Source organism: Alosa pseudoharengus, unplaced genomic scaffold (assembly GCF_046254945.1).
Source record: "Alosa pseudoharengus isolate Yale_2024_CS ecotype anadromous, Long Island Sound unplaced genomic scaffold, YU_APseudo_1.1 YU_APseudo_1.1_scf_8, whole genome shotgun sequence".
Taxonomy (NCBI): domain Eukaryota; kingdom Metazoa; phylum Chordata; class Actinopteri; order Clupeiformes; family Clupeidae; genus Alosa; species Alosa pseudoharengus.
Window position 1 is genome coordinate 15,227,074 of NW_027468870.1, and position 25,954 is coordinate 15,253,027.

A 25,954-nucleotide genomic window follows, 5' to 3' on the forward strand; every position below is an offset into this window, starting at 1 on the left:
TCTTGCTAAGGTTACCTTGCCAACATGGACGGACCTATAGTCTGGACGTCACCAGTTCATCAATAGCTGCTCTGTGCTTTCAGCTTTGCACATGAGAGAACTCTCCCGTGCCAGAAAATAAATTTTGTTGCAATTAATTTTGGGTCAGACCTTACTTTGCCTGGACTAAAGATAATGCATGCAAGACACACCACTGCCAGTGATTGATCAAGAGTGAAAGTCATTGGGTTCAGTGTCTTTACCTTTTTTAGTTTCCTCACTCTTCTGTCCCCTGGCCCTTGGGTTTTAATTAGTAGACACAGAGAAGCCCTTTGCATCCCAGGCTTCTCTATGCTTTGATTGAATTCCTTATTGAGCAAAGCAGGATGCCTGTGCACTTAGATATTCATTTTAATGTTGCACTACTGCTCACTGAGGATCAGAGTCAGATGGAAGTACAGTACTGGTACACTAGAATAGCATATTTTAGTTTTGCTCATCTTCTAAGTTAGTTTCTGTTCTCACCTGATTTCTTTCGCAGCGAGTGTTTTTTGATGGATTCCCTTTACTGTTCTTCATAACTTTAGGGAGAACCAGTGAAACAGGAAGAAATCTTTGTTGCTGTAAAAACCTGTACAAAATTCCACACAGACCGAGGTAAGTGAATTTGCACAATGCAAAACAAGACCGTAAAGAGAACTGCTGTGTCGTTATAAGTCTCCTTATTTCAGTTAGTTGTAAAGTCCCGTCAGATTTGCATTGAAGTATATTTTGCTTAAACTTCAATTCATTCGGGTTGATTCGGATAGCTCTGCTCAAAGCTCATAGGAGACTATGGCTATGATTTTCTTCATAGTGCTTTTGCTTACTTTAGTCTGACGCAACTTTATGACTAACTGAAATAAGGAGACATACATGTATAACGGCACATTTGGCCCAGCAACTAAGTCCTGGCATATTTTCAATCTTTACTGGTGCAACCATCTGTCTGTGGTGGCTGTTGGGTTGTTTTGCCATTATTATGCCTACATGACCTCCACCGGTCAGTCTAGGATAGAGGGGGTAATTGTGGTTTATCTGACACCAACATAACACTGGTATCCAACAACATGCACTTTGAGATACGGGTGCTGGAGGAAAGATTACTAATAACATACAAACTTTGATTTTTACTGTTGGAACTGTTGTTTTATAGTCATTCCTAGCAATATACACTGACTTACGAAATAGAAATAGTATCTTTTCATTAGAGCATTGTAATGTGATGCTTGTTACCTGCATTTGCTTGGACTAACAAAGGCTCAATCAACTGACGCATCAGTTCCCAAACTTTTTTCCCCCGCGTACCACCACCTACATCCTGACTCGGCTCACGTACCCCCACCATCTGAAACATAAAAACGTAACACATTCTATTGACACATTCCAGGCATCATGTTTAATTAGCCACCCTACATGATAACAAATAACAAAATCAAAATGTGCAACTGGTCTATGAGCTCTGACACTAAAAAAACAGTGTGGAGAACAACATTATGAAACACAAAGAACAAAGACAACATTGGCTTAATCATTTTTAACACCTTTCCAACATTGCCCTTTTCATCTTGTGTACCCCCTAGTGGAAGTTCACGTAGCACCGGTGATACACGTACCACAGTTTGGGAATCCCTGAACTAACGCATAGTTACTCAGTTCCATCTGTTGCTTTTAACCAACGGGTAAATATGATTTGTCTTCTGGGTTCAGAGACATTAATAAGTAAATGTCTCTGAACCAATGAGGGAGGTGGATATGACCATAGGGGAGATTTATTTTAAAAGGCTTTTCAAATTCAAAACTTTTATTTGTTCCATTGTCTATATGTTCCGGCTGTCTTGCCAGTTTCATTTGTGTTGTTTTTGTCTGTGCCCTCCGTTGAGGCTAAAAGCCTCAGCAGATTAACGTAATCAAATGAAAACAGTCCATACAGTCAAATGGGACGGATGTTCTTTGGAGTGTTGTGGGAAACTCAGTAACAAACTGCTCCACAATGACCTTGATTTGCATAATGACTTGAAATTAATTTAATTTTTTTAATGTCCGAGTTTTTAAAAAAGCGACAGGGATAAAAGTGCCACAGGGATAAAATTGTTTTTATGTGAGCAACTGCAATCCATTTGCCTGAATTACTACTGCTCTTAAAAGACAGACAAACCTGAGGGTTGAATAAATGTTTGTTTTGGTGGAATTTAACCCCCATCATGTGTTGATTCTGTCTTTCTCAGTCCCTGTGGTGAAACAGACATGGGCCAGAGATGCGGCTTATCTGGAGTACTACAGTGACTCTACTGACCCCTCCATACCAACTATTGACTTGGGGGTCCCCAACACAGAAAGAGGTACAGTCTTAAAGCAACACCAAAGAACTTTCCCTCTGTCGCACGCACTATTTGTTTATCCAGCACCAACTTTGCAAATAACAATGTCCACAGACAAGGTAGAATATGTTGCATGATTTTATGAAAGTACGATGTATTGCGACATCAGATGCAAGTCAAATTTGTAGTTTCTCATGTCTCATTCCATCGAACTACAGATCCGCTACCCGATCCGGCAAACTTACATAGGGCGGTTATAGCCGATAGAGGGCCGCGATTAAGCGAATGCAGAAAGTGCTGTTCACCCTGTTACGAGTTGATGAACCACTGAAACGATTTTGGAAACATTATTTTAGGTACAAAAAACTCTTTGGTGTTGCTTTAAGTTTACATTTATCTTCTTATTTTAAACAATAGGCCTATATAAACTGAGCACAAAAAGTAAGGAAATTTGTGTTTGCTAGATTATTTCTCTGTGGTAACAATGCTTGTTGCAATAAATCTGGAGATTTTTCATGGATGCATTTTCCTTACAAGTGCATTTTCCTTACAAATGGGCCACTATTTGAAAGAAAACTAAACAGGCTTTCCAACGGTATAAGATGTATTGCCAAAAAGCAATGTGTCCATAGAGAAATAATCTACCAAACACATATTTGCTAAGTTTATATACTCCTATTCAAATGTCCTTGATAACAGATTTAAAGAAATTCTTTTAGCATTGGTTCCAAAAGTTTGACATGAAAACTGGACATAAACTCACCTGGAAAACTCACCGGTCTGTCTTGTTTGTGATGTGTCACATTGGGAGATTGTATGTTTGTCATTTCTTGCCCATCAAAAAAGTTCACTTCTTGTCAGTCTTCTATCAGCAAAAAATAATCGCCGGCTCAGTTGGCACCAGAATCAGCTCCTAGTGTTTCCCTCATGATGCCATGCTGTTATGGAATAGAGACATTTGGTCCAGTTTGTCCCCTGTAGTGGAGGCATGGTTGTGCCTGCATATAAAATCAACTTGTTTTTTAAATTTGTAGCCATAGATGTTTTCGATGATACTGTATAAAGGTTGTAGGCAATGTGGGCAATGTCTGTAAAAGTTCAGGGTAAAGCATGAATGCATAAATACAATTGCAGTTAGACCTTCACACAGAGACCAATTATGTCGGAGGTGTGACCGGATACAGGAGTGAAGGAGACCTTTTTAAACATCCTTTTCCCTGTGTAGCTGAACTCTGGCTGACTCTTATTTTATTTTGTAAAAAACCCCATAAAAATCCTCCTTACCTCTCCCTTTTCACTGTTGACTTGTCTGCTAAAGATTGGTAGTGTGTTTTATATGATAAAAAGCTAAGCACTAAACCATGGTGTGTCTAATCGTTTTGACTCGATGCATAATGAAGTTTGCTTTCTTTTTTAAGCTTAAACATAATTATTTTTCCACTGCCTTGGTCTTTTTAAAAATATCCTTCTCAGTCCTTCTCAGTCTGTTTAATATGTGTGGCTACAGATGGGTTGTTTGCTGCACAGTCATTTAATTAGATGTTAAATACCAGGGTCCCGTTTCACTCCAGTCAGCACTGGTGAGGATTTTATCTCATGCCCAGGTGGCATCACTGGATGATGTGCAAACCCCCACCCATTTAAAACATTCTGGAAATAGATTAAAAACAACATTTCTGACCCAAAAGGATTGTGGTGATAGAACTGTTCTCTATTGGCAAAGCAGCTTACTATGCTGGTATAGGTGGTCTCTATTTACTCCAAAATAGAACAAATATTGCAAGTTTAAGTGTCTTTATTAATAATTAAAGAGATAACATTCAACAAGCACTTCGGGTAGTGTTTGATTACATTTCTAAGTGATTTGGGAGGCCCTGTATTTTTACTATGTTCCTGTAGCCCATTATCTATTTCCACTTGGGTTCCTCAGGTGCCTCCTATTAAAGGTGTCTGATTTCTCTATCTCTCCGTCTTTCTGGCTTTCCTACTCTCCTTTCCTCCTCATTTCCTCGGTACATTTTGCTCTGTTCTTGTCTTACCTCTGTCATTCTATCTCTGACCTTTCCCATTCAATCTCGTCTCTGTGTTATTCTCTCATGTCAGGTGAAGTACATTTGCTCGACTGTCTCCCTCCATGGTATTCCTGCTGTGTTCTTTCTCCTTCTTACTCACACTTGGGCTCTCTCTCTCTCTCTCTCTCTCTCTCTCTCTCTCTCTCTCTCTCGTCTGTTCTCTCTTCCATTGTCTTCCTGTCTCTGTCTGACTGAAACAACAGACACCTCTGGAGTTTAGTAGCTTGAAGATTCTTACATTATGTTCTTTGTCTCTTTAATAGTTTGAATTATGGAGTTATTGGTCTAAAATGTCAAGCTACCTACCTAAAAAGCATGTAAAACCTTTCAAACACACCTCCAACAACTAATTGGAGGTGATCTAGGTTATGCATAGGCCTTCATGCTAACTGGAGTCTTTTGGCAATATTGTTGGACATGTAATGCTGTGAAGATTGACATTTTCATGAGGTGTTTAGAACTGAGCCATGGAACTGGACAGCCACTGCAAACAACAACGTATGTTGTTCAAAATCAATTTGAAGATTGTACCACATAAGTGTCTCTTTTAGATCATGCCTCAAAAAGAGGCAAATTTAGGAACATTGTTGAAACTCATCAATTCTGTAATAATAATAATAATAATAATGTTTTCTCCCTGTTGAGGATGTCAAGGAGGATGGACTTAATGTTGGGATACTTTGGATGCCAATCCATGCATGTTCAGACCTTTATAACATGAGAATGTATTCTTTATCTTGCAGGGCATTGTGGGAAAACCTTTGCCATCTTGAAACACTTCTTTAGCAATGACATTCCTGAGTGCCAGTGGCTAGTGATTGTGGATGATGACACGCTGATCAGGTAACAATCAGTATTCAGGCTTACCCACACAAGAGTGTTTTAGGTAACACTTTCTATGAAGATTGTATTTATAACGCCCTATGAATGCATTCATAATGTTTTATAAGGTGTCTATAAAGCATTGTAATGCTCATTATTACCATCTATATGTATTCACAAGTCATCATAACCAACTTCATGATGCATTATGACAACTAATTATGAATGATTATAATTTTAATCTGAATAATGCATTATAAATATTTCAAGATCTGCCGACTCACTTGTCAGTTTTATGATGCATCATAACTACTTCTCTCTGCTAAATGCGTATAGTGATGCATAAAGAGTTTTGACTTCTACTGTAGTCCTATATATCTATAGCTATAAGTATATGTAATAAAGTTATAATAATCTCCCTACAGCACACAATTATAAACAGCTATGCAATTTCATAAGTGTTATTTGTCAGCTCTAAGTAAATTGACAAGAATATGACCCTATTATTAACAGATATAAGTTCACTGAGTAATTAAAGGGTGCAATGAACTAAGTACTGAGTCTGCCATCTTTACCCCATATGCACAATATTATAAATTACTATGTTAATGTCATTGTCAATGTCAGGTGTTATTTGTCAGCTTTAGGTAAGGTAGAGCAAATGAGGTGTTGTTATATATATAGATATAAGATCATTATAAGCAAATATGAGGCACGATGAAATGAGAGACATGAAAATAGAAAATGAAAATAAAGTGAACTAAATGCATTCCTTTTGTCTTTATGTCCAGGCTCTCATTTCATTGTGCCTCATATTTGTTTATAATAACCTTATATCTATTTATAACAATACCTCATTTGCTCTACTTTACCTAAAGCTGACAAATAACACCTATGACATTAACATAGTAATTAACTAGATGTACCGCGTAGCGGTACAAAATATGACCGCCGCTCAGTCCTGCACATCCATTCCGCGAAAATAAATCATATTAATGAATTTGTCTCCATCTTCTACTCCATTCCTCACTCTTGAAACTTTTGTGTATGCTTGTTTGAAATGTGTGTTTGCACACATTCCGCACACAAAGTAGCCTACTGGCGCTGCAAAGGTGAATAGATTTGTTTCTGGGCCAAAAAATCTGTAACATTGTTATAAAACCTTTAAAATCTCTAAACAATCACAAGTAGGGCAGTTCATCACAGTCCATCCATTGCAACTGGACTGATGAAAGGTACACCTGTAGGCTACATTGTATTTGGGAAAAGCAGAAGGTAGCAGCATAATGTATTTATTTATTTATTATTAAACAAAACAATCCCTGTCAGTTCCATGCAGTTTTCAACAGCTATCAAGAAGAGAGGTCATGTCATGGATTTTTGTGAATGTTTCTTCTTCTACATATGCATAAGTTTAGTCATCTAGTTCAAATGACATTCAGCTTTATTGTCAATGCACAAATGAAATACCAGTAGTCTAAAACAAAATGCCGTTTTTCCCAGTGGTGCAAATAACTGACATGTCCAAAGGGCCTTCATGAAATGCGTTGCGAGACTGTTCATACACATTTTAACGGGCAAAGTTGAAGAGCTACTCTCCGTTATTGTTTGTGCAAATAATATGCTGATTCATGTTCCCTTGCATTTTGCAACCATGAGGTCAATGGTTAAGCTCAATCTTTTGACGCAATCTTTTGATTTTCACCCAGCCTAGTCCATGGTAGGCGCCCGATAGAAATATTGTTTAATTTTGCGATTGAGATATCCACGCACTGGCGCCCCCCCTGCGACGTGTTCGCCCCCCGGTTTTAGAGCTATTCTAAATGCAAAAATGCATAGAGGGAGTTATGACAAAACCGTGACTGTTAACAAACTATAAGCTATATAAGGTAGGCCCTATGCTAGGCCTATTACACAACACAAATTGTCGCTAGGCTATGCTGGCGACCCAAATAAAATCTCCGTTGGAACCAATGGCTTACATTATCAAGCTGCCACCTCTTGGCGAAAAAGTTAATAGTTTTGCATATCAGTAGTAATACATTTCACGTAGCTGTGAATCACGGAAAGGGCGAATGAAGTGGACACTTCTAAACGGAACCCAACCCACTGTACAGTAGCTCAAGGTCTGTGGCTAAAGCAGCCATAATGAAAGCGTTATCATTGTTTGGATACTTCACACACACGTGTTTTTTAATCGCATAGACTACAACTACCAAGCTGGAATCAAAGCACATCGACTCCCCTCTCACACCCTAAACACGCACTTCGAACAAACAAAAAGCGCCTCAGTCTCACGGAATAGCCATAGGCAAAACTGTATCTGACCCTTGTAACGTTGGTACTAAATCATTCATCGCAAAGAATGATTTTTGTAGCACGTGCAACAAATATGTGTAGGTACAGCCCTGCCCTGAATACATCTCAACGTGCGCTCTAAAACATCTGGTTTAAATGGAGATTGTAGATCATCACGGGATCATAGACAGGTTATCTTTCAGGTAGCCTATATATTTTCCATTAAAAAACCATCACGTAGCGAACGTGTTGTGGCTAACTCACTTAGCTCCTGTTAGTAGCCTAGGTTATGGTCATAAGCAAATGAGATGACAGTCGAAAGATACAATTAGTGCTGTTATCGATTTGCTTGGTAGCTTATAAACGCATTTATGGTTTTCTACAAATACATCAATAATCAAATTGGCCTCCATCACTCAACCATGCTAACGGTAACATTATTTTACCTACGTTCTGCTATTGATAGGATTAACGTAGCCTACCTGCAGTAAAAAACAAGCATGTCCGATAAACATTCTCAGATTTATTTCGGCTTCAAGAGGAAATGGGAATTACATGTCATGCAGAAATCATCCTACCCTTAGACGTTCTCTGCGGTAAACTACTGTAGCCTACAGTCTTGTCCTTGTAGGAAGCATAGTGTCTTTCCAACCCATTTAAGATTAACTTCCAACAAAATTACGTCTCACTGCAACGATGCGCCATCTAGTGGACAAACGACTACTTATCGCCAATACTGGAAATGCAGCCATGATGATGATGATGAATATTTATTTTGGCTTTCTTTTAATCCTACTGAATTTGTAATTATGTATCGGCCGTTCTAATACCGATAGTATGTGGGTGCCTGTGTGTGTGTGTGCATGTGTATATGTGTGCACCACCATCTACAGGCCAATGAGTGTAGAGTCACTAAATGTACACATAACTTAATTTTTTAGACCCCCCCATGGATGAAATTCTACGAAACTTGGCATACCCCCAGAGAATGTCAGGTTAATCATACACATAAAATTTGGTGCAGTTCTGAACGTCTTTACTGAAGAGAGGGGCGATTAAAGCAGAATGATATTGCATTTTCATTTTTTACCGGGGGGGTGCAAATCACAAATGAGTGATTATGGGCTAAGTTGATGTGGGCCCTTGAGACCAACATACCATAAAAATAAAAAACTTTGACAATCCCTATATGACCGCTTCGCTAGCTTCGCTAGCGGCGGTCATAATAATATTGTGCATATGGAGTAAAGATGGCAGACTCGGTACTTAGTTCATTGCACCCTTTAATTACTCTGTGAACTTACTGTATATCTGTTAATAATAGGGTCATATTCTTGTCACTTTACTTAGAGCTGACAAATAACACTTATGAAATTGCATAGCTGTTTATAATTGTGTGCTGTAGGGAGATGTATAAATTATTTTAATTATATTATATAATTATAGCTCTAGATATATAGGACTACAGTAGAAGTCAAAACTCGTTATGCATCACTATATGCATTTAGCAGAGAGAAGTAGTTATGATGCATCATAAAACTGACAAGTGAGTCGGCAGATCTTGACATATTTATAATGCATTATTCAGATTAAAATTATAATCATTCATAATTAGTTGTCATAATGCATCATGAAGTTGGTTATGATGACTTGTGAATACATATAGATGGTAATAATGAGCATTACAATGCTTTATAGACACCTCATAAAACATTATGAATGCATTCATAGGGCGTTATAAATACAACCTTCATAGAAAGTGTTACCGTGTTGGACGTCATTTTTTTTTTTTTGATGCCGTGATCTTTTCAACTGTGGCATGAGTTAGTTTTCTTAAATGATAATTCTGTTAAAGACTCAACAATTTGCATATACCATGTGACCTTTGAGGACTTTGTTGTCTGTAAGAGTTCTCTGTAATTATTGCAAAATTATGCAGTGTTAAAAAATGTCATGCACACCCATACTGACACTTGACGAGCATCTATTTTGTGAAACTTCTCACTGCAGTCATTAAATTTCACCTAGTGTTTGCTTAGCTGGAAGCACTTAAATGAAACATTCACAGCCCCTAACAGCATGAAATAATAGACATTTCAGACGATTATGATTGAATATGCTGATACTTTTGTGAACTTGAGTTGTACCCATACAAAGCAGCATGACAATGATATTTGATGCCCCAGAATTACAGGTCTGAAATACAATATGCTGCTGATCTCTCTTTGTCCTATCTTAAGCTCACATTGATATCACTGCATTGTATTCTGAAGATTAAGCTATTCCATTGTTGTGTTATTCTGAAACAACACTATCCTCTCTGACAGTCACAGGAGGATTTAAAGTGGAATTCTCATATTTTTTATCATATCAGCAGTGTGCAGTAAAGGGTCTATATTGTATGCCCAGTTCTAAATATCTTGTCCTAATCTAGTATTATTAATAAAAAACCTTACATATTGCTGTACTGTTTGGAAAAATCCTTTCTCTCTTCTCTGTATCTTTTGAATTTGGCTTTGGATAAAATCACCTGCTAAATTACTTCATGAATGAATGTAATTTTACTGAACAAAGGGCCAGACGGCATAATATAATATAATGTCCGGCACTACGGTGCATTTCTGTGTCAGCCTGCCTAGACTCCGGAGACTGCTGAGCTGTTATAGCCCCAAAGAGCCAGTGTGCTTGGGTGAACGGTATGGATATGGACTGATTCAGAATGGCTACAGTTATATCACAGGTGGAGGAGGGTAAGGTCAATCTCTTTTAAAAATATCTATTTTAAAAATAATAGTGTATTTTTGGAACTTTGATTTGCAGTTGATCACAAAATTTAGTTTTTTCAAGTTTTTGTTTTGTTTTCTTTTTGTGTTGCATGCTTATATTGGCCTGCAGGGTAGTTTTCCATTGCAATGCCATTCAACTATCCACTGCACATATTGGCAGCTTGTTCTGTTCTGGTTTGTTTTCTTTTATTTTTTTTAAGCCCATTTATTTTCGTTGACAGGATGGTGCTCAGCCGAGCAGCGGTGCGCAGGATCCTCTCCGGGGGCTGCCGCTGCTACAGTGACGACGCTCCTGATGACATGGTGCTGGGGATGTGCTTGAGCTCGCTCCGAGTCCACGTCACACACAGTCCTCTCTTCCACCAGGTGAAGTGGCTGGTGGAGGGTCTGGAGGTTTGCTTCATGCTACTCAAAAGTGTCCATCCCCCTTACAGACTCCACTAGTCTGCAAGGGAGATGGACTCTTTGATATATTTCAGTTCAAAGGGTTGCTGGTGGAAGTATTCTTAGTATCAAATCATGTCACTATTTGCAGCTTGTCCCAGTTCACGCTTTCCATGGCCGTTAACCTTGAGTTTATATTTACCGTCATCATTTTGCCAAGAGATTACATGCAAATAGCTTTGAGACTCTATTTGACATGCCTGGCCCTGAATATTTTTAGGCAGGTATTTGAATGAGACATGTTTTAGGTGTGTGTGTGTGTGTGTGTGTGTGTGTGTGTGTGTGTGTGTGTGTGTGTGTGTGTGTGTGTGATGTTTCCTTCAAACTTAATTTCAGGGATGGAATGTTATATGTATCTAAATGTTGCTTTCATTTGCTTTGCATTGTTTTGTTAAAAGGCACGTCCAGATGATTATCCAAAAAAATTCCTTGCCCGAGAGAAACACATCTCCTTCCACAAACACTGGAACGTGGACCCTGTGGACGTCTACAAACGTTGGCTGATGGACACAGTAGAAGAGGGACGAGAAGCTGTGAATCGACCAGGACAAATTAAGGAAGAGTTATAGAGTAATAGCAAAGATGTACGAGAAGGAGGCCTTCACCCAGAGCTGTGTAGTAAGGCTGCCGGTGTGTATTTTTTTTGTGTGTTTGTTTATGTGAATGTGTGTATCTGTGAGAGCGACAGATTTTGGCCCAAAAAGTGTTGGTGTGTGTGTGTTTTATTGTTGCTGTTCTGCTCTGCTCAATATTTTCAAATCTTTTGCACTGCCAGGTATGGATGAATGAGTGAATGAGGGTGTGCCTTTATATTTTTGCGGAATCTTTGTGTGTTGTACAATTATGACAAAAAATCTTGGTAGCCTGTTACATCTGTAATGATGCTATGCAACACAGAACACATTTCTCTTGCACGAAAACCAATTTAACATGAACGTGAAGTTTAGAACAATAAATTTTTACTCTGATGAAAAGTACATTCCGTTTTCCTTCTTTCAAACTTTTGTTGAGGGTTGCACATTGAAGCTTGTTTTGATAAAGGATGAATTCGCACTGACCAGGCTGTCAAGCAGAACTGTATAAAAGCTCAGGTGAAGTCATTTTTTCTACTCACATTTGGTTAAAAGAACATTGGAAACAACAATTTGTGTGGTCTAGAAATAGGAATTTGTGACACTGTATTTAACCAACACATTTATTTTTCGGTTTTTCTGAATCCTCAATCAGAATAGAGAGGGGTTGGGCGGATGTTACTCTGCCATCATGTCCCAGACAAAAACTGAATCAGTGTCACAATGACATCCGTTACCATGGACACCGCAGCCAGTTTGTAATGTCTTGGCGAGCCATCGAAGCACTGGGTAACAAAGAGATGCTCACAGCATACCTTCAGAGAGAGGGAGAACAAGCCATAGTCTCTGCCCTGGCTCTGTGTGGGCTGCTGCAGACTCATAATGAGATCAGTCTTAGGCTCAATACCTGAGTGAGGCGATCCACATCCCAAAAGAGAAAGGTTTTAGGTTTAGCACCTGTGTATTCCCACGCACATAGTCATTCATGGGGGGATCTCGGTGTGAAATAAAGGTCAGAATCAGTGAGAATCTAAGGCCTGAGACCTTACATCAAGAGAGGGATGACGTGACTCCATTTGTGTCACATACACAAGGAGACATCACTTTCATTATTTATTTTTTTTAATCTCTCTTCTGGGCTCTTGGCTTCAGTGTTGTTGGCAAGAGTGCCTAAGTGTGTTCTTTAGCCACCAGTCTGTCAAATTGTGTTCCTCAACCACACATCCCCTCTCTCTCTTGGTTTCATCTGTCAAGAAGTAAAAACAAAGCACAACTGTGGCAACATCACTGACATTCATGTGAATCACTTTAGCATGCCCAACCATGAATAATTAAATAAAGATGATAAAAACTGTAGTTGAGATTTTTGATGATGCCGTGTGTCGGTTTTGGCACTTATGTGTCTGCAGAAAGCCACCATGCCGTGACTATGTTGGTACCCCCTCCTTTGTTTTTAATCTAATAATGTGAACTCTGTAAAAAACAAAAACAATGTACTCTGTTTCTGTTTTGCTGTCATATTTGGTTAAACAAAATATGGTGACTGTATTTTTGTGAAACCTATAACGTTTATGGTTGGCTGTTCAGTCCAGGCCCTTTATGCAGCAAGGGTCCAGCTGATGACACTGGCTAATCTGCTGCAGATCATAAATGGGTGATGACATTTACAAACCGAAGCCATTGTTATTATGATGTGGACAGAGGATGGAGTATCCTAAGCACAAACTGTCCACGTACAGCTTGTACAACGTCCCCTGCTCAGGTGGTCTATGATCTTGTCCTGTCAGTGGAATTGTGCATTCATTTACATGGAGTGTTTAGTAACAGTTGACTAAACATTCAAACTTACACTTCAAAGCATTGCCATTTTAAGTAGTGCTGTTGTAGAAGCCTGCGGATAGTCTCTCAGATTAAGAGAATGAGTGCACATCATCACCTAAAACGTTTCGTATTTAAGTTTTTCAAAACTGTATTATGTTTCATATACTGTAGTTTGCCATTAGCTCTATTCAGTTTTGCCAAAGTGAGCAGTGCTTTTTGTCTCTGAACACTGAAGGGAGTATGTCACACTCTGATAGCACTTTTCAAAAGAGAGAGAGCTGAGTCCTCAAGACATGATGTCAAAACTGGACAATCGATGAAGTCTTTTGTAATTGTAATTTTGTCTCCATGTATGAAACTAAATAGAAGTAGAAGTTTAGAAAAAAAACTAAACATTTGTAAACATATTGACTAGTATACTGTATGTTCCCAAAAGTAAAGTGCAACCATTAGCAATATACTATTACCAATATAGGCTACTAGTACCAGTGCATACTTCATATTTCAGTGTTGTAGGTGGGGCATTTTTCACAGTGGCCAATCAACAACCAGGCCTAATTAACATTACAGAACATGACATGGGATACAATAGCACCAATTAATAAATTCTCCATTAGTCTAGATCCTCAAGGACTGCATTTGCATAATGCTCCTTTGATATTGTTAAACATTTCTGTTAAATTACTATGGATACTGCTGAAAACAACATTTTTATGAAAGCTATCGGTATATCGGGGGTTCTTTAAGGCGGTCTCCAAAGTCTGAAGCTATAGCAGAGCTGCTTCTGTCCCATCTGTTCATTTAAGCTCTGACGCCTGTCCACAGCCTCAACAGTGGTCAGGATCAAGTTCTATTCCATTCACTCAGATCCGATGTAGCACAGTGATCTGTGTCTATTGGATGGCAGCTACACCGCTCAGCTGAGGTCACTTGGAGCCCCAACGGTCCTTTGAAAACAGAAAGACAAAGAGATTGCAGAGAGATTCAAATGTGACCTTGGGTGTCATGAAAGGCACTTTTCAAAAAATTCAATAATTATTATTGAATATGAATGAGTTGCATGTATATACCCCATGTGATTTGGTGGGAAAGTCATAGTCCGATTTAAATGTCAGGCATTTTGTGGGTTTACTTTGGGGCAGCGTTCAGCACATTAAAATACATTATCTCCCTTTTATTACAGTTTTTCTCAGTTGCTTTGGCGCATTTCTCAGATCAGAATTGAAATTCTCAAAACTGTTTGTTCAAACTCCATATCATTTTATCACTTGTGCACATCATTAAAGCAGTTTCTCCCCATCTTGAACAAAACAATGCTTTACATTCATGCAACTGATTTTGTACAAATATCTGCTGTTTTTATTTTTAGTTGCTAATTTCATGTTAGTCAAAATGCACTATACTGGTTCCCTGCTAAATAGCCCTACCCCATAAAACAAATTGGCCTTATTTCATCGCTTATGTCAGTATGCAAATGTGTTGTCGTAACTAGATATAGTCTGTCTAGCATATATATATATATATATATATATATATATATATATTTATTTGTAACCTGACAGACAGGAACGTCAGGATGTATAAAGATGTACAGTGGTGCACAGCTCTGACCAAGGGGTGTTTTACTGTATATTGGTCATTTTTCATTTGCATTTTTCAGCCTTTGTTTCCTTCACAATGTCTGTCAACAGTAAAAACTTAAACTGCAAACTGCTACCAACCCCCCTCCAGTGGGCTCTGTCTGATAGGTGACTGCGTTTCAATGGAACCAGGAAAGCACTGTCATCGTGTACAGCATGGAATTTCAATGGAAACTTAAGAAAGTGTCCTGAAATCCCATTGTGCTGCTGTTTGAGTCATGTGCTGCAAGTAACAAAAAAGATGACTGCAAAGGAAGTACATTCGAATCTACAGTGAAATGGGAACCAACCCCAACTGTGATTTAAAATGAATGCTTGTGTAATATAGTCAAGTCAAGTCAAGTCAGTTTATTTATTGCATTTCACATGCACAGAGTGCAACCCAAAGTGCTCCACACATAAGACATTGACACAAAAGACAAAAGATGCCGGACGGAGTGCCGTAGTCACCAGCGTACCCGCGACTCCAAGACAAACGAACAAATTTACAAAATAACAAATGACATGCAAGACAAAAGATGCTGGATGGAGCGGCGTAATCACCAGCGTACCCGAGACACCAGTACAGTAGACATACAAGACAGACAACAAACAAACAATTAACAAATAATTAAATAAATAAATAAGAAAAAAGAAAGAAAGAAAGAAAGAAAACGTCTGCGTACATTTTAAACATTGCATCACATTGTTAACATATTAACCACACTTCACTACCAGGGCCAGGGTGGACTTGTCCCGTGAAGGCTGAGAGGTCAGGCCAGCTTGGCTGGAGGAGCAATGGGTGGGCAGGTACTGGTGTGCGAAGCCGCCGACCCTGCAGGAGTTCAGAGGGGCTATATCCACTGACGAGAGGGGTGGAGCGGTAGGCCAGGAGTGCCAGGTAAGGGTCTGATGACTTCTTGAAGACTTGCTTCACTGTTTGAACAGCCCTCTCTGCCACGCCGTTGCTCTGTGGGTAGAGTGGGCTAGAGGTCACATGAGTAAAGTCCCAGGCCCTTGAGAAAAGGCGGAAGGTGTCGGACGAGAATTGTGGTCCATTATCCGTGACCACCGTAACTGGAGGTGGTGTATTGCAGTTTGGCGACCTCAATGGACTGTGAGAAGTAGTCAAACATGACAAGGTAAGTGGAGCCATCTAGAATCTAGATGACAGAGGTCAGCCCCGACATTCTGCCAGGGACCATCAGGCGTGTTTCCTGGTAGGAGTGGCTCAGGGGTAGCCTGTTTGAGCTCTGAGAGTCGCTTTTCAGTGATGGGCAATGATGAAATCACAGAATGCACAAACCCCTCAATGAGCTGCTCTTGTGCAGGGGCGTCTGGGGCCTGAATGGCAGGCACTGGTGTTCTAGATAGTGCATCTGCTGTGGCCAGGCTCTTTCCCGGCACATGAGTGAGAGAGAAATGGAACCACATGAGTCTCATTCGAATGCGGGGTGACAATTTGTCAAGTTGTTTGGTCCCTAGGAGGGCTTGGAGGGGCTTATGGTCTGTTTCAACCTGAAAAGTCATGGCAAGCAGAAAATCCATGAAACGCTTGCACGCCCACGTTATAGCCAGACCCTTTTTTTCAATCTGTGCGTAGGGCTGTTCTGTGGTCGTAAGATCCTGTGAAATGTATGCCACAGGGTGCCAGTCTGCATCTCGGCGCCGTTGAAAGAGGACCGCCCCCAGACAGTAGGAGGACGCGTCGGCAGAGACCTTGGTCTCCTTACTAGAGTCATACAAGGCCAGGCCAGGCCAGGTGGGGTTGACAGCTCCTTCTTTATATCAGTGAAGGCTTGGCACTGTTGTGGGCCCCAGTACCAGAATGTGTCTTTATTCAGGAGGTCTCTGAGAGGCTATGATCTTTCTGCGAGGTTTGGGAGATATTTCCTCAGATTTCCTCAGTTTTATTCTACAAACGATTCATTGATAATGTTTGCTTAATTGTTGACTCCACAGTGGAAAGACTCATGGATTTTCATTCGTATCTTAACTCTTGCAGTGACCATATTAAATTCACAATGGAACATGATATGCAATGTATCAGTTTCTTGGATATTAAGCTCCATAAAGAGGGAAGTGAATTAAAAATAGATCTTTATCGTAAACCAACATATTTTGACAGTTTCCATCCATGATCACTGATTAAAAGCCTCCCCCTTAGCTAGATCCATCGGATTCGCAGGATATGCAGAGATGAGTCATATTCAACACAGGCCGAGGATTTATCTAATAGATTCCTCAGCAGAGGTCACAAACCAGAGTGGGTCAATACGGCAAGGGCACGTTTTGACAACATTACGCAAGATGAATGCCTCTGGGCTACAAAAAAGGGCACTGTCAAGAGGACAAATACCCCCATGTGCTGTGTAAAATATTCCCCACTCTTGTTTGAGTTTAAGAAGTCCATTCAGATACACTGGTACATCATTGAACCCAAGCTGACCCCAAGCTTAAGAAGGCTCTCCCAGACAAGCTGCGTATGGTTTTTAAGTGCGCACCCAATCTTAGAGACCATTTGGTTAGGAGCAACATGCGCCCCGATCGCACACCACTCCTGCCGCCTGTGCCAGATGGAAACTACAGGTGTGGCAGCTGTGTACAATGTTCATACACACATAAATGTAGGACATTTAACCACCCGCACACTGGCAAAGCTATACGCATTAGTGGTGCCATTACTTGCAGCACCACACATGTCGTGTACATGATATGTGTCCTTGTGGCCTAGTATATGTAGGCAAAACTACGTGCACGTTGCGCACTAGAATCAGCGAGCACAATTATCACTAATTGTATTATGTGGTGATGGATAAGGTGATACTTAGGCCTTGGTAATTAGTGTGAATGGGCTCAGCTGATGAATGATCAGCTGAGCAGGTATATGCTCTATTTATACGCTTGAGCCACTGCTGAATGACATTTGCCTGAGGAAAACCCAGCCGGGTCGAAACATTGTAGCACATAATAAATGTATGGGAGTTTTTAGCAGAGTGCGGGCATTTAATTCTTTTTGAGTTCTAGTTCCATTTGCCCTGCACCTCACCGGTGGGGATGTGCACACTTCTACAACTACTCTAAGAGAAAGTTTCTCAACCGTTTTAGATTCTCTCATTCAACACCGGGGTAGACGACCGAGTTTCATCTGAGCTCAACGAGTGACAGGTTTCCCCAATCACAGGCTCTGACTAAGCCTCCGAAAGCCTCTGGATCTCCATGCGCTAAGGGAGAGGGTAATGAGTGCAAGTTGTGTGTCATGCCCAGCATGTTATTAGACAGTGGCACAACAGGTGAGTACATTTACATTTGTTCATTTTTTAGGCCATGCTGGGCAAATGGGATGTGTGTGTTTTGCATTATAGAGAAAAATGCTGGGGGTGGTGTGGTGCAACAGGCTACAGCGCCCATACCATGTACAGGTCCAAGTGCCCACAGGGACTCAGGTTCGAATCCGATCTGCTGTCATATGGTTATGGAATTTGGCAGACGCTTTTGTCCAAAGCGACATACAAATACAAAACAATATAATACTTAAATTTAGAAGGGAACAATTTAAATATGTTGGTCAGACTAAATTAACCCCTTAAGGAGAATAGCAATAATAAACAACAATGTCAATTCAATCAATAGCCTAATGAAAATAAACAATGAAAATGAAGGAAAATAGCAACAATAAACAATAATGTCCATTCAATCATATATAATAATAATAACAATAGCATGGTAAGACACAATAGTAAGACCCATATCCCGGTCCCACCCCATCTCTCTTTCTCCCACTCATTTCCTGTCAATCTTCACTGTCCTATCGAAATAAAGGTAAAAAGCCCAAAAAATATATTTAAAAAAGAGAAGAATGCTTACTAAGCCCTGTAATCTTCATAAGAGTCTTAAAAGAGTTTATTCACCAATAACCTCCACCATCATCAAACATGTTCTGAATGCCTTTTTAAAAAATCTGATACCGCATGGCACAGTCCACCTTACCGTGAAGAAAGAATTCATACCACCTCTTATTTTACCACTAACACCCCTGGGTATAAGATGAGATGAAATTGATGATTGTTGATAGATGCTTCATGAAGAGTATGGCCATTCTCATGGCAGGAATAATTATTACTGTCACAGGTCTTTCAAGTGGTTCTTGCATGAATATTCTGATTTTGAATATCTCAGACTGGTCTTTGCATGCATAAATTTGGTGTGTAGGATTAGTGTGAGGGCATTAAACAATTATTTTTTTCCTTAATGATTGTTTACCTTAGTGATTCTTGTGAGCAGATTTTGAACAGTGAAAACACCGAGATGCATGGTGCTCAGGATTTGTAATCTGAGCCGCCCATCAGCCAACAGACTCCACACAGACTAAACACTGAAGCCAGAACTCTTGTGTCCCTAAAGGCTGCTCACTGACAATAGATACATAATCTATTGTTCTCATCAGCAATATGACCACTATTTTTAAATAATTAAAATAATAATAAAAAACATTAAAGTGAAGGGTTCAGATGCAAAACCCTCTAAGTCAAAACCAATGTGGTTTTTAATATTAAATCAAATCAACACAATCAACAGGACCTAAGAGTGATTGGCACCTGAACCCTTCAAGTGTCAAATCACTGTTAACAGTGATAAAAGTTTTTAAGTGGATAACCCAATGTCAATCTATATGCTATTTAACACTCAGCTCTCTACTGAAAAGTCCAAGTGAGTGAAAACATCAGAAGTGTGTTCCACTTGAGACACACAGCCTCTTCTTCTTGACCCAGAGTGGTCTGATGGTGGGCTTGACAGTCCGATTAATTATACAGTGGTCTAGACACTGCGTTTCTCTGGGACTGCATCCTCTCACCTCTGAACAGACCTCAGCCAGGATTCAATTTCCGCATGACAAGAGACCCACTCCAGGGTTTCAAAGATCCAGAGTGAGAAATACCAAAGTCCTTTTAGGCAAGTCCCTCCACTCAGCGGCCATTTGACAACGCTTTTTGGGCACTCGTCGGGCATCCATTTCGGCAGAAATGCGTATGCGCAAGGCTTCACGACACCAAACTTGCTCCAGCAGCGAGATCACAACACATGATTGGCACAATGTCTTCACAACACACAATATGATTGGCTCAATGTATTCACATCACACCACATGATTGGCTCAATGTATTCACATGTCAACGAGTATTTTTTGAGTGCTGTGTCTCCACATTAGAAAGTCTCTGGAAATACTACAAAGCTATAACCAGTCCTGGAGAGTGACTCTACTGGCCATATTGCTGGGCCTTGGAAAGGAAGACTAGGCTACAGGAAGCCATGATGACTTAAGTGAAGGAAGTCTACACCATGCATTTATTCATTACTACAAACCAATAAGTGGATTAAAACTGTTCTGTCTTACTCACCTCTCTGCTTAGCAGCACGCCGACTCTGTTGGTCCCTGTCTTTGCGGGGGTAGCTCATATACATGCCTTTTAGAGCATTGTATAATTTAAGGCACAGTTAATTTTGTAAGTCGCTTTGAATAAAAGCGTCTGATAAATGAATACTTGTATCATTTGTATGTACTTGTATCAGTGCTCCTTGCATAAATATCAGCTATCAACATGCCACCAGAGCCCTCCTTTTAAAAATCCAGAGCATGGGTCCATTTTACATAGTTACAATTTAAAGGGCAAATTAGTGTGTCTTAGATTGGGAATCATGGTTGTTGAAAGTTTTAATAAATTATGACTTTTAAATTATGACATTTAAAGTAGACATCATTAGTATTACAGACTGGCTGTGGGGTTTTGATCTTGCCCCTTGTAAAATTGTTGTGTAATAAATTGGAAAAACTGTAACCATTGTTGTTGGGTAGATAATCTGATATTTTTTTATACCATAAAGTTTATCAACTACATTCTGTCAAATTTCACATGATATTCATGAATTTATTCAACACTGCTAGTTCTATCATTCCATAGTGTATTGACCGGGCTATTCGTAGAATGCTAGAAGTTACAAAGTACACATAAGACATCAAATTAAAGTCCCCATAAAGAGTTGGTTTTTAGGTAGGAGGGCGAATGGCACTTCTGCTGCACTTTGTGCAAGTCTTATCGTTTGTAAAATAGCCTTAGGAAGTGGCTGGCTGGGTATGAATAAGTGGGGGACCCCAAGAGCAAATCTTTAGTGCTGCTTTAAGTTACATTTTGATATAAAAAAGTGTCACAATTCATGGTTGTCCAGTAATGGTGGTTTTATGTAATAAATGCCTAATTTATGGTGGGCGAAGGTCCAACCGTGTTTTGAATGCATTTAACTTCCATACTGCCCTTTAGATTGGCCAACAGTCCCACGGTTTTTCAAGCATTTATAAATGATGTATTACGAGACATGTTGAACCAATTGTATTGTATTATAGCATTCGACACGTTAAAGAAGCACTTTGTGACTGCTCCAATTCTACGCCATCCAGACCTGGCCCAGCCGTTTGTGGTGGAAGTGGATGCTTCTGATGTCTGAGTGGGAGCTATTCTTTCACAGAGGTCAGTGGAAGATGGAAGGCTTTACCCATGTGCCTTTTTCTCACACCGCTTGACCTCATCGGAAAGGAATTAGGGACTGTTCGTTGGGGTCACCGGAGGAAAATAAGGGAGGGTCATGTCTTTTTATTCTTTGCTGAGGGGAGGGTCACCTAACTTTTTTTGGCTAGGAAGGGGGGGGGGGGGGGGGGTCACCCATCTTTTGTATTAATGAAAACAGCAAAAAATCAAAGTGGCTTGTTTGATCGTTGATTTCTATCGCCATAATGTTCTCTTTCGTTCCATAGCTCTGTCAACATTGAACAATGAAAATAAGGGAGATTTCCTGGGTTTCTCACGCAAAATACGGAAACATCCGTCCCCGTTAACGTTGGAAGGGTTGGAGCAACAAAGTAGCCTACTTTATTCACGCCTAACAGCCTATATCCATTTGGTCAACTTTATCCAGCCCTAAAAAAGCAAAATTTAACTTTGGTTTACTTGTAGTTTACTGTGTAGCCTAACTTTAGACAGTGTGCATGCTTATAAAGCATACTTGTGCTTCATTCATCCACACATCCAGCTCCTAACGTTTTGACAAACATTTCTACCAATTGACCTTGTTCCTGCCCATCTCTAGCTTTGCTGTCTCAATCCTTTCTGTTTTGTTGTTTGCAAAAAAATATATAGTAGGCCCTATTTATTGGTAACCAGCAACAAGTGCAATTTGTTAATCGCTGTCATTCTCTCTCCTGCCAACAAAAATGTGATGCGTTCCAAGTAGCAGTGCGTAATTCTGCTTCATAAAGTTGAACAAATACATTGGTCATATAAATAGCCAGTTTATGGTCTACAGTGTAGAGTTGGTAAGGTTATGGTAGGCCAACTTGGAGTGAATATACAGGGGGATTTCTTTGGCTCTTAGCCTGGCAGGTGCGCACGTAGACATAGCCTACGGCCGAACACTGCAAGCGCCAATGAATCGTGCTCTCACGACCACGTCGTTAACTTAAATAAGCCTACTGTAGGTTAACATCACTCTGAGTTCGCATTCAAGCAAGCAAAACGATGATTTGAATACATCTGTTTCTCTGGAAGGGCAAGGGGTAACAACAGGACAACACAGAGACAGGCCAGAATGCAGGACTAATGTTATGAGAATATTACAGTAATATGGGATATTCTACGGGAAAATATTAAAACGGCAAGACAGCGGGGAAAAGTTAAAATGATAGGCCTAAACCCGGAAAAAGTTGGCATGTTAGGTATTTTTCGGTCCCTGTGATTATTTGTGAAATTGTGCAAACGGACTTTTCAAGTCATTTGAGAAGGAAGGAGTGTAGCAAGCTCCCAAATTGACACTCGTCTGAGAAATTGAGTTTTGGATAATGTTCAGCTTCGGCAGCTTTACAATGACTGAGGAAGCCTAGAGACGAGTCCATAGAAGTTCATGTGTTGAATTTGTTATTACCCAGTGTGCTTTGTTGAGTGGTCTCAATGTTTTATTGTTTTATTTCATGTGAACACTTACTAGAGGAGTAACTTATTTCAAGTAGGCTAATGCAGTTGCAGGAAGTGTGCATTTAGTTTCCATACTTATTGTGTTTCCACAACAATGTTAGTGAGTAAATCCACTGAAATGGCCACCATCTTGGTGAAGTGTGATGTGTAAGATCAGAAAGCAGAGGGTGAGTTTAGAATGATTGCTAAAGTCAATGTGTTTACATAGTGTGGGCGTATCGACAATTGGCTGGGGAGGGTCATGTCTTTTTTGAAAAGACTGCTGGGGGGTCGTTGAAAATTTACTTTGAGGCAGGGGAGGGTCATGCAACTTTTGATTGAAGCACTCAAAATCCCTCCGGTGACCCCGTTTATAAATAACGAACGGTCCCTTAGGCGGTAGGAGACAGGGAGCTACTGGCTGTCAAGCTGGCACTTGAGGAATGGCGCCACTGGTTGGTGGGGGCGGAACACCCATTCCAGGTCTGGACAGACCACAAGAACCTGTCCTATATCCAAGAGGCAAAATGACTGAACCCACGGCAAACAAGGTGGGCACTAATTCTTTAGCCATTTTAACTTTGTGCTCTCTTACAGGCCTGGGTCAAAGAACACAAAGGCGGATGCTCTCTCCCGCCAGTTCTCGTTTGTATGTATCAAATCTATGGGCAGCCGTGGCCTACTGGTTAGCGCTTCGGACTTGGAACCGGAGGGTTGCCAGTTCGAACCCTGACCAGTAGGAAGCGGCTGAAGTGCCCTTGAGCAAGGCACTGTCAAGGTTTTCCTATGGAATGTTTCCTTGCTTGAGATGCACAAGACAAAATACAATACCTGCACAACGCAGGTACTTTCATTGTTAATGTTATCAATGCATTCAAACTATTCTATTTACTTTATGAATATTGTGTATCAGGGATACTATTATTGTTTCTTTCTTCATAATGTCACTCTTTTCATGATATTTCTTTCTTCATGTTCCTCTTTTTCTGTTGATCTGAGGGCCATATCCAGGTCATAAGTCTTCTATCTTTTTGCTCTGTCTGGTTTATGAGTTTCGATACAAACATGTTCTTCCTCTTTTGATAAGGGCATAATTGTACATGCTATGAATTGATGGGTTGGCTGTCAGCAGGCAGCTCACTGCGCCGGGATTAGTGTGTGCTTCACTTCACTGTGTGTACACTGTGTGCTGAGTGTGTTTCACTAATTCACGGATTGGGATAAATGCAGAGACCAAATTTCCCTCACGGGATCAAAAGAGTATATGTACTTATACTCTCTGAAAGGGATCGAACTCCAGAGCCCATCCTTCCAGCCTCCTGCATCGTGGCGCCAGTACAGTTTCCCATTGAGGACACGGTCCGCCAGGCCCTCAAATCTGAGACTTGTTCCCCAGAGGCCCCAGAGGGCTGTCTCTTTGTACCAGGCTCAACTAGGTCTGCAGGCGTGCAGCGCACCTTTTGAACTTATTTGGCGAAGGTTCTGGTGGCTTAGGATGCGAGGAGATGTCAAGTCCTTTGTGAATGCATGTGCATTCTGCACACAGCACAAATCCAGTAACCAGGTGACGTGCAGGTCTCCTACTGCCGCTGCCCTTCCCAAAGCAACCATGGTCCCATGTCTCCATGGACTTTGTAACAGGCCTGCCAACTTCCAGGGGAAATAAGGTAATCCTTGTAGTAGTAGACCGATTCTTAAAGGCAGCACATTTAATAGCACTTCCCAAGCTGCCATCTGCTAGTGAGACCGCCGACCTCGTCCTGCAGCATGTGGTGAAGATACATGGCATTCCTTCGGACATTGTCTCAGACCGTGGGCCTCAGTTTGCAGCTCGATTTTGGAAGGCCTTCTGGTCTCTCTTTGATGGCTCTGTCAGCCTCTCTTCGGTGTTCATCATCCAGAGTCGAATGGCCAAACTGAGCGTGTGAATCAGGATCTTGATAGATACTTAAGATGTTTTGTGTCCTCTTACCCAGACAGATGGAGCCATTTCTGATGTGGGCAGAGCTGTCATACAACACTCTTCAGCAGTTTGTATGCATTTGAATGTCAATTTGGCTTTAAACCTCCTCTGTTCCCAGGTCTCTGTGGCGGTCCCATCTGCTGAGGTATTCATTTCCCGCTGCAGGAGAGTCTGGAAACGGGCTCACGTTGCCTTAAGCCAGTCAACATCTCGCCACCAGCAGGGGCGCCTTAATACCACCCGAGGCCCCTGGGCTATATGTTTTTTAAGGCCCCCCCCAACCGCAAATATCAATTATGATTAAATGATACCCGGCCCGCGATCTGCCCCGCCTGTTTACATAGCGTGCGCTTTTGGTTAATAACATGCAGTGTAGCTATCATTATTAAGCCTATGTAAAATCTTTACATAAACAGGAACAGAAAGTCCTCGAATCACGTCAGCCAACCCATGACATCGCTTATCAAAAAGGCTAGCCTACTGCACGAAAACAAGCGTTGAACTTTTACAACGCTGGCTGCAGGCTAAGTTAAAAGATGGGTAGGCTACACATATGGACGTTTAAAAGCTTTTCAAAAGGGCATGTGTTTGTCGTGTCGGGGGGTTCCCCAGGAGTTTTTTTTAAATTCTGTCCAGTTTAACGCAGTTTGGGAGGGACAGAAATACTTTTAGCCTACAGAACAAGCTGGCTCATGTGACGTGAACATGCATTATCAGTACATGACATATCTCACGTTAACAATGGAGAAAACATAACATAGGCTATTATGTGCGAATGGGTTAGCACAAACTTTAGCTGTTGGTGAACGGAGATGCAGATCACTAATTCATTTCTTTGCGCCACAGCCCATGTTCTGTGTTCACTCCAATGAGACACGTGAAATACATGTTTTTAAAGCCATTTCATTTCCAGGCTATTTGCTACGATATTTAGTACCTGCTATGCCTTCTGTTTTCATGGACAGTTACAGGAATCCACGTCACTCGTTTATCGTTGCTTCAATCCTACCCACGTTATCTCCAGAGTTTGTATGATAAGTTTGTCAGTCAGTTTCAGCCTCTCCTCTAGCTCCTCTACACCCGTTGGGATTTATTACGTTTTGTTACATGTTGTTACACTTTAGAATTGGAGAAGACAAAGGGGGCCTCTGCATGGATGTAGCCTAATTGTAGAGCAGTAGGCTACGATGTGCTCAATTATTTAGGCTAGCTCCAGAG

At 40.6% G+C, this 25,954-nt stretch overlaps 1 protein-coding gene across 2 annotated transcripts in view; it reads left to right on the forward strand.

The window, feature by feature from the left end:
• The window catches only part of b3glctb (beta 3-glucosyltransferase b), a 34,680-nt gene extending 22,942 nt beyond the window's left edge, over nt 1–11,738 (forward strand). For both annotated transcript variants that reach the window (XM_076274253.1, XM_076274252.1), the window contains exons 10-15: nt 567–636; nt 2,247–2,360; nt 5,155–5,254; nt 10,162–10,281; nt 10,539–10,683; nt 11,160–11,738. In XM_076274253.1, the coding sequence (XP_076130368.1) occupies nt 567–636; nt 2,247–2,360; nt 5,155–5,254; nt 10,162–10,281; nt 10,539–10,683; nt 11,160–11,330 (720 nt within the window). In that variant the 3' untranslated portion in view covers nt 11,331–11,738. The remainder of the gene's footprint in view (nt 1–566; nt 637–2,246; nt 2,361–5,154; nt 5,255–10,161; nt 10,282–10,538; nt 10,684–11,159) is intronic.
• Nucleotides 11,739–25,954: the final 14,216 nt, after the last annotated feature.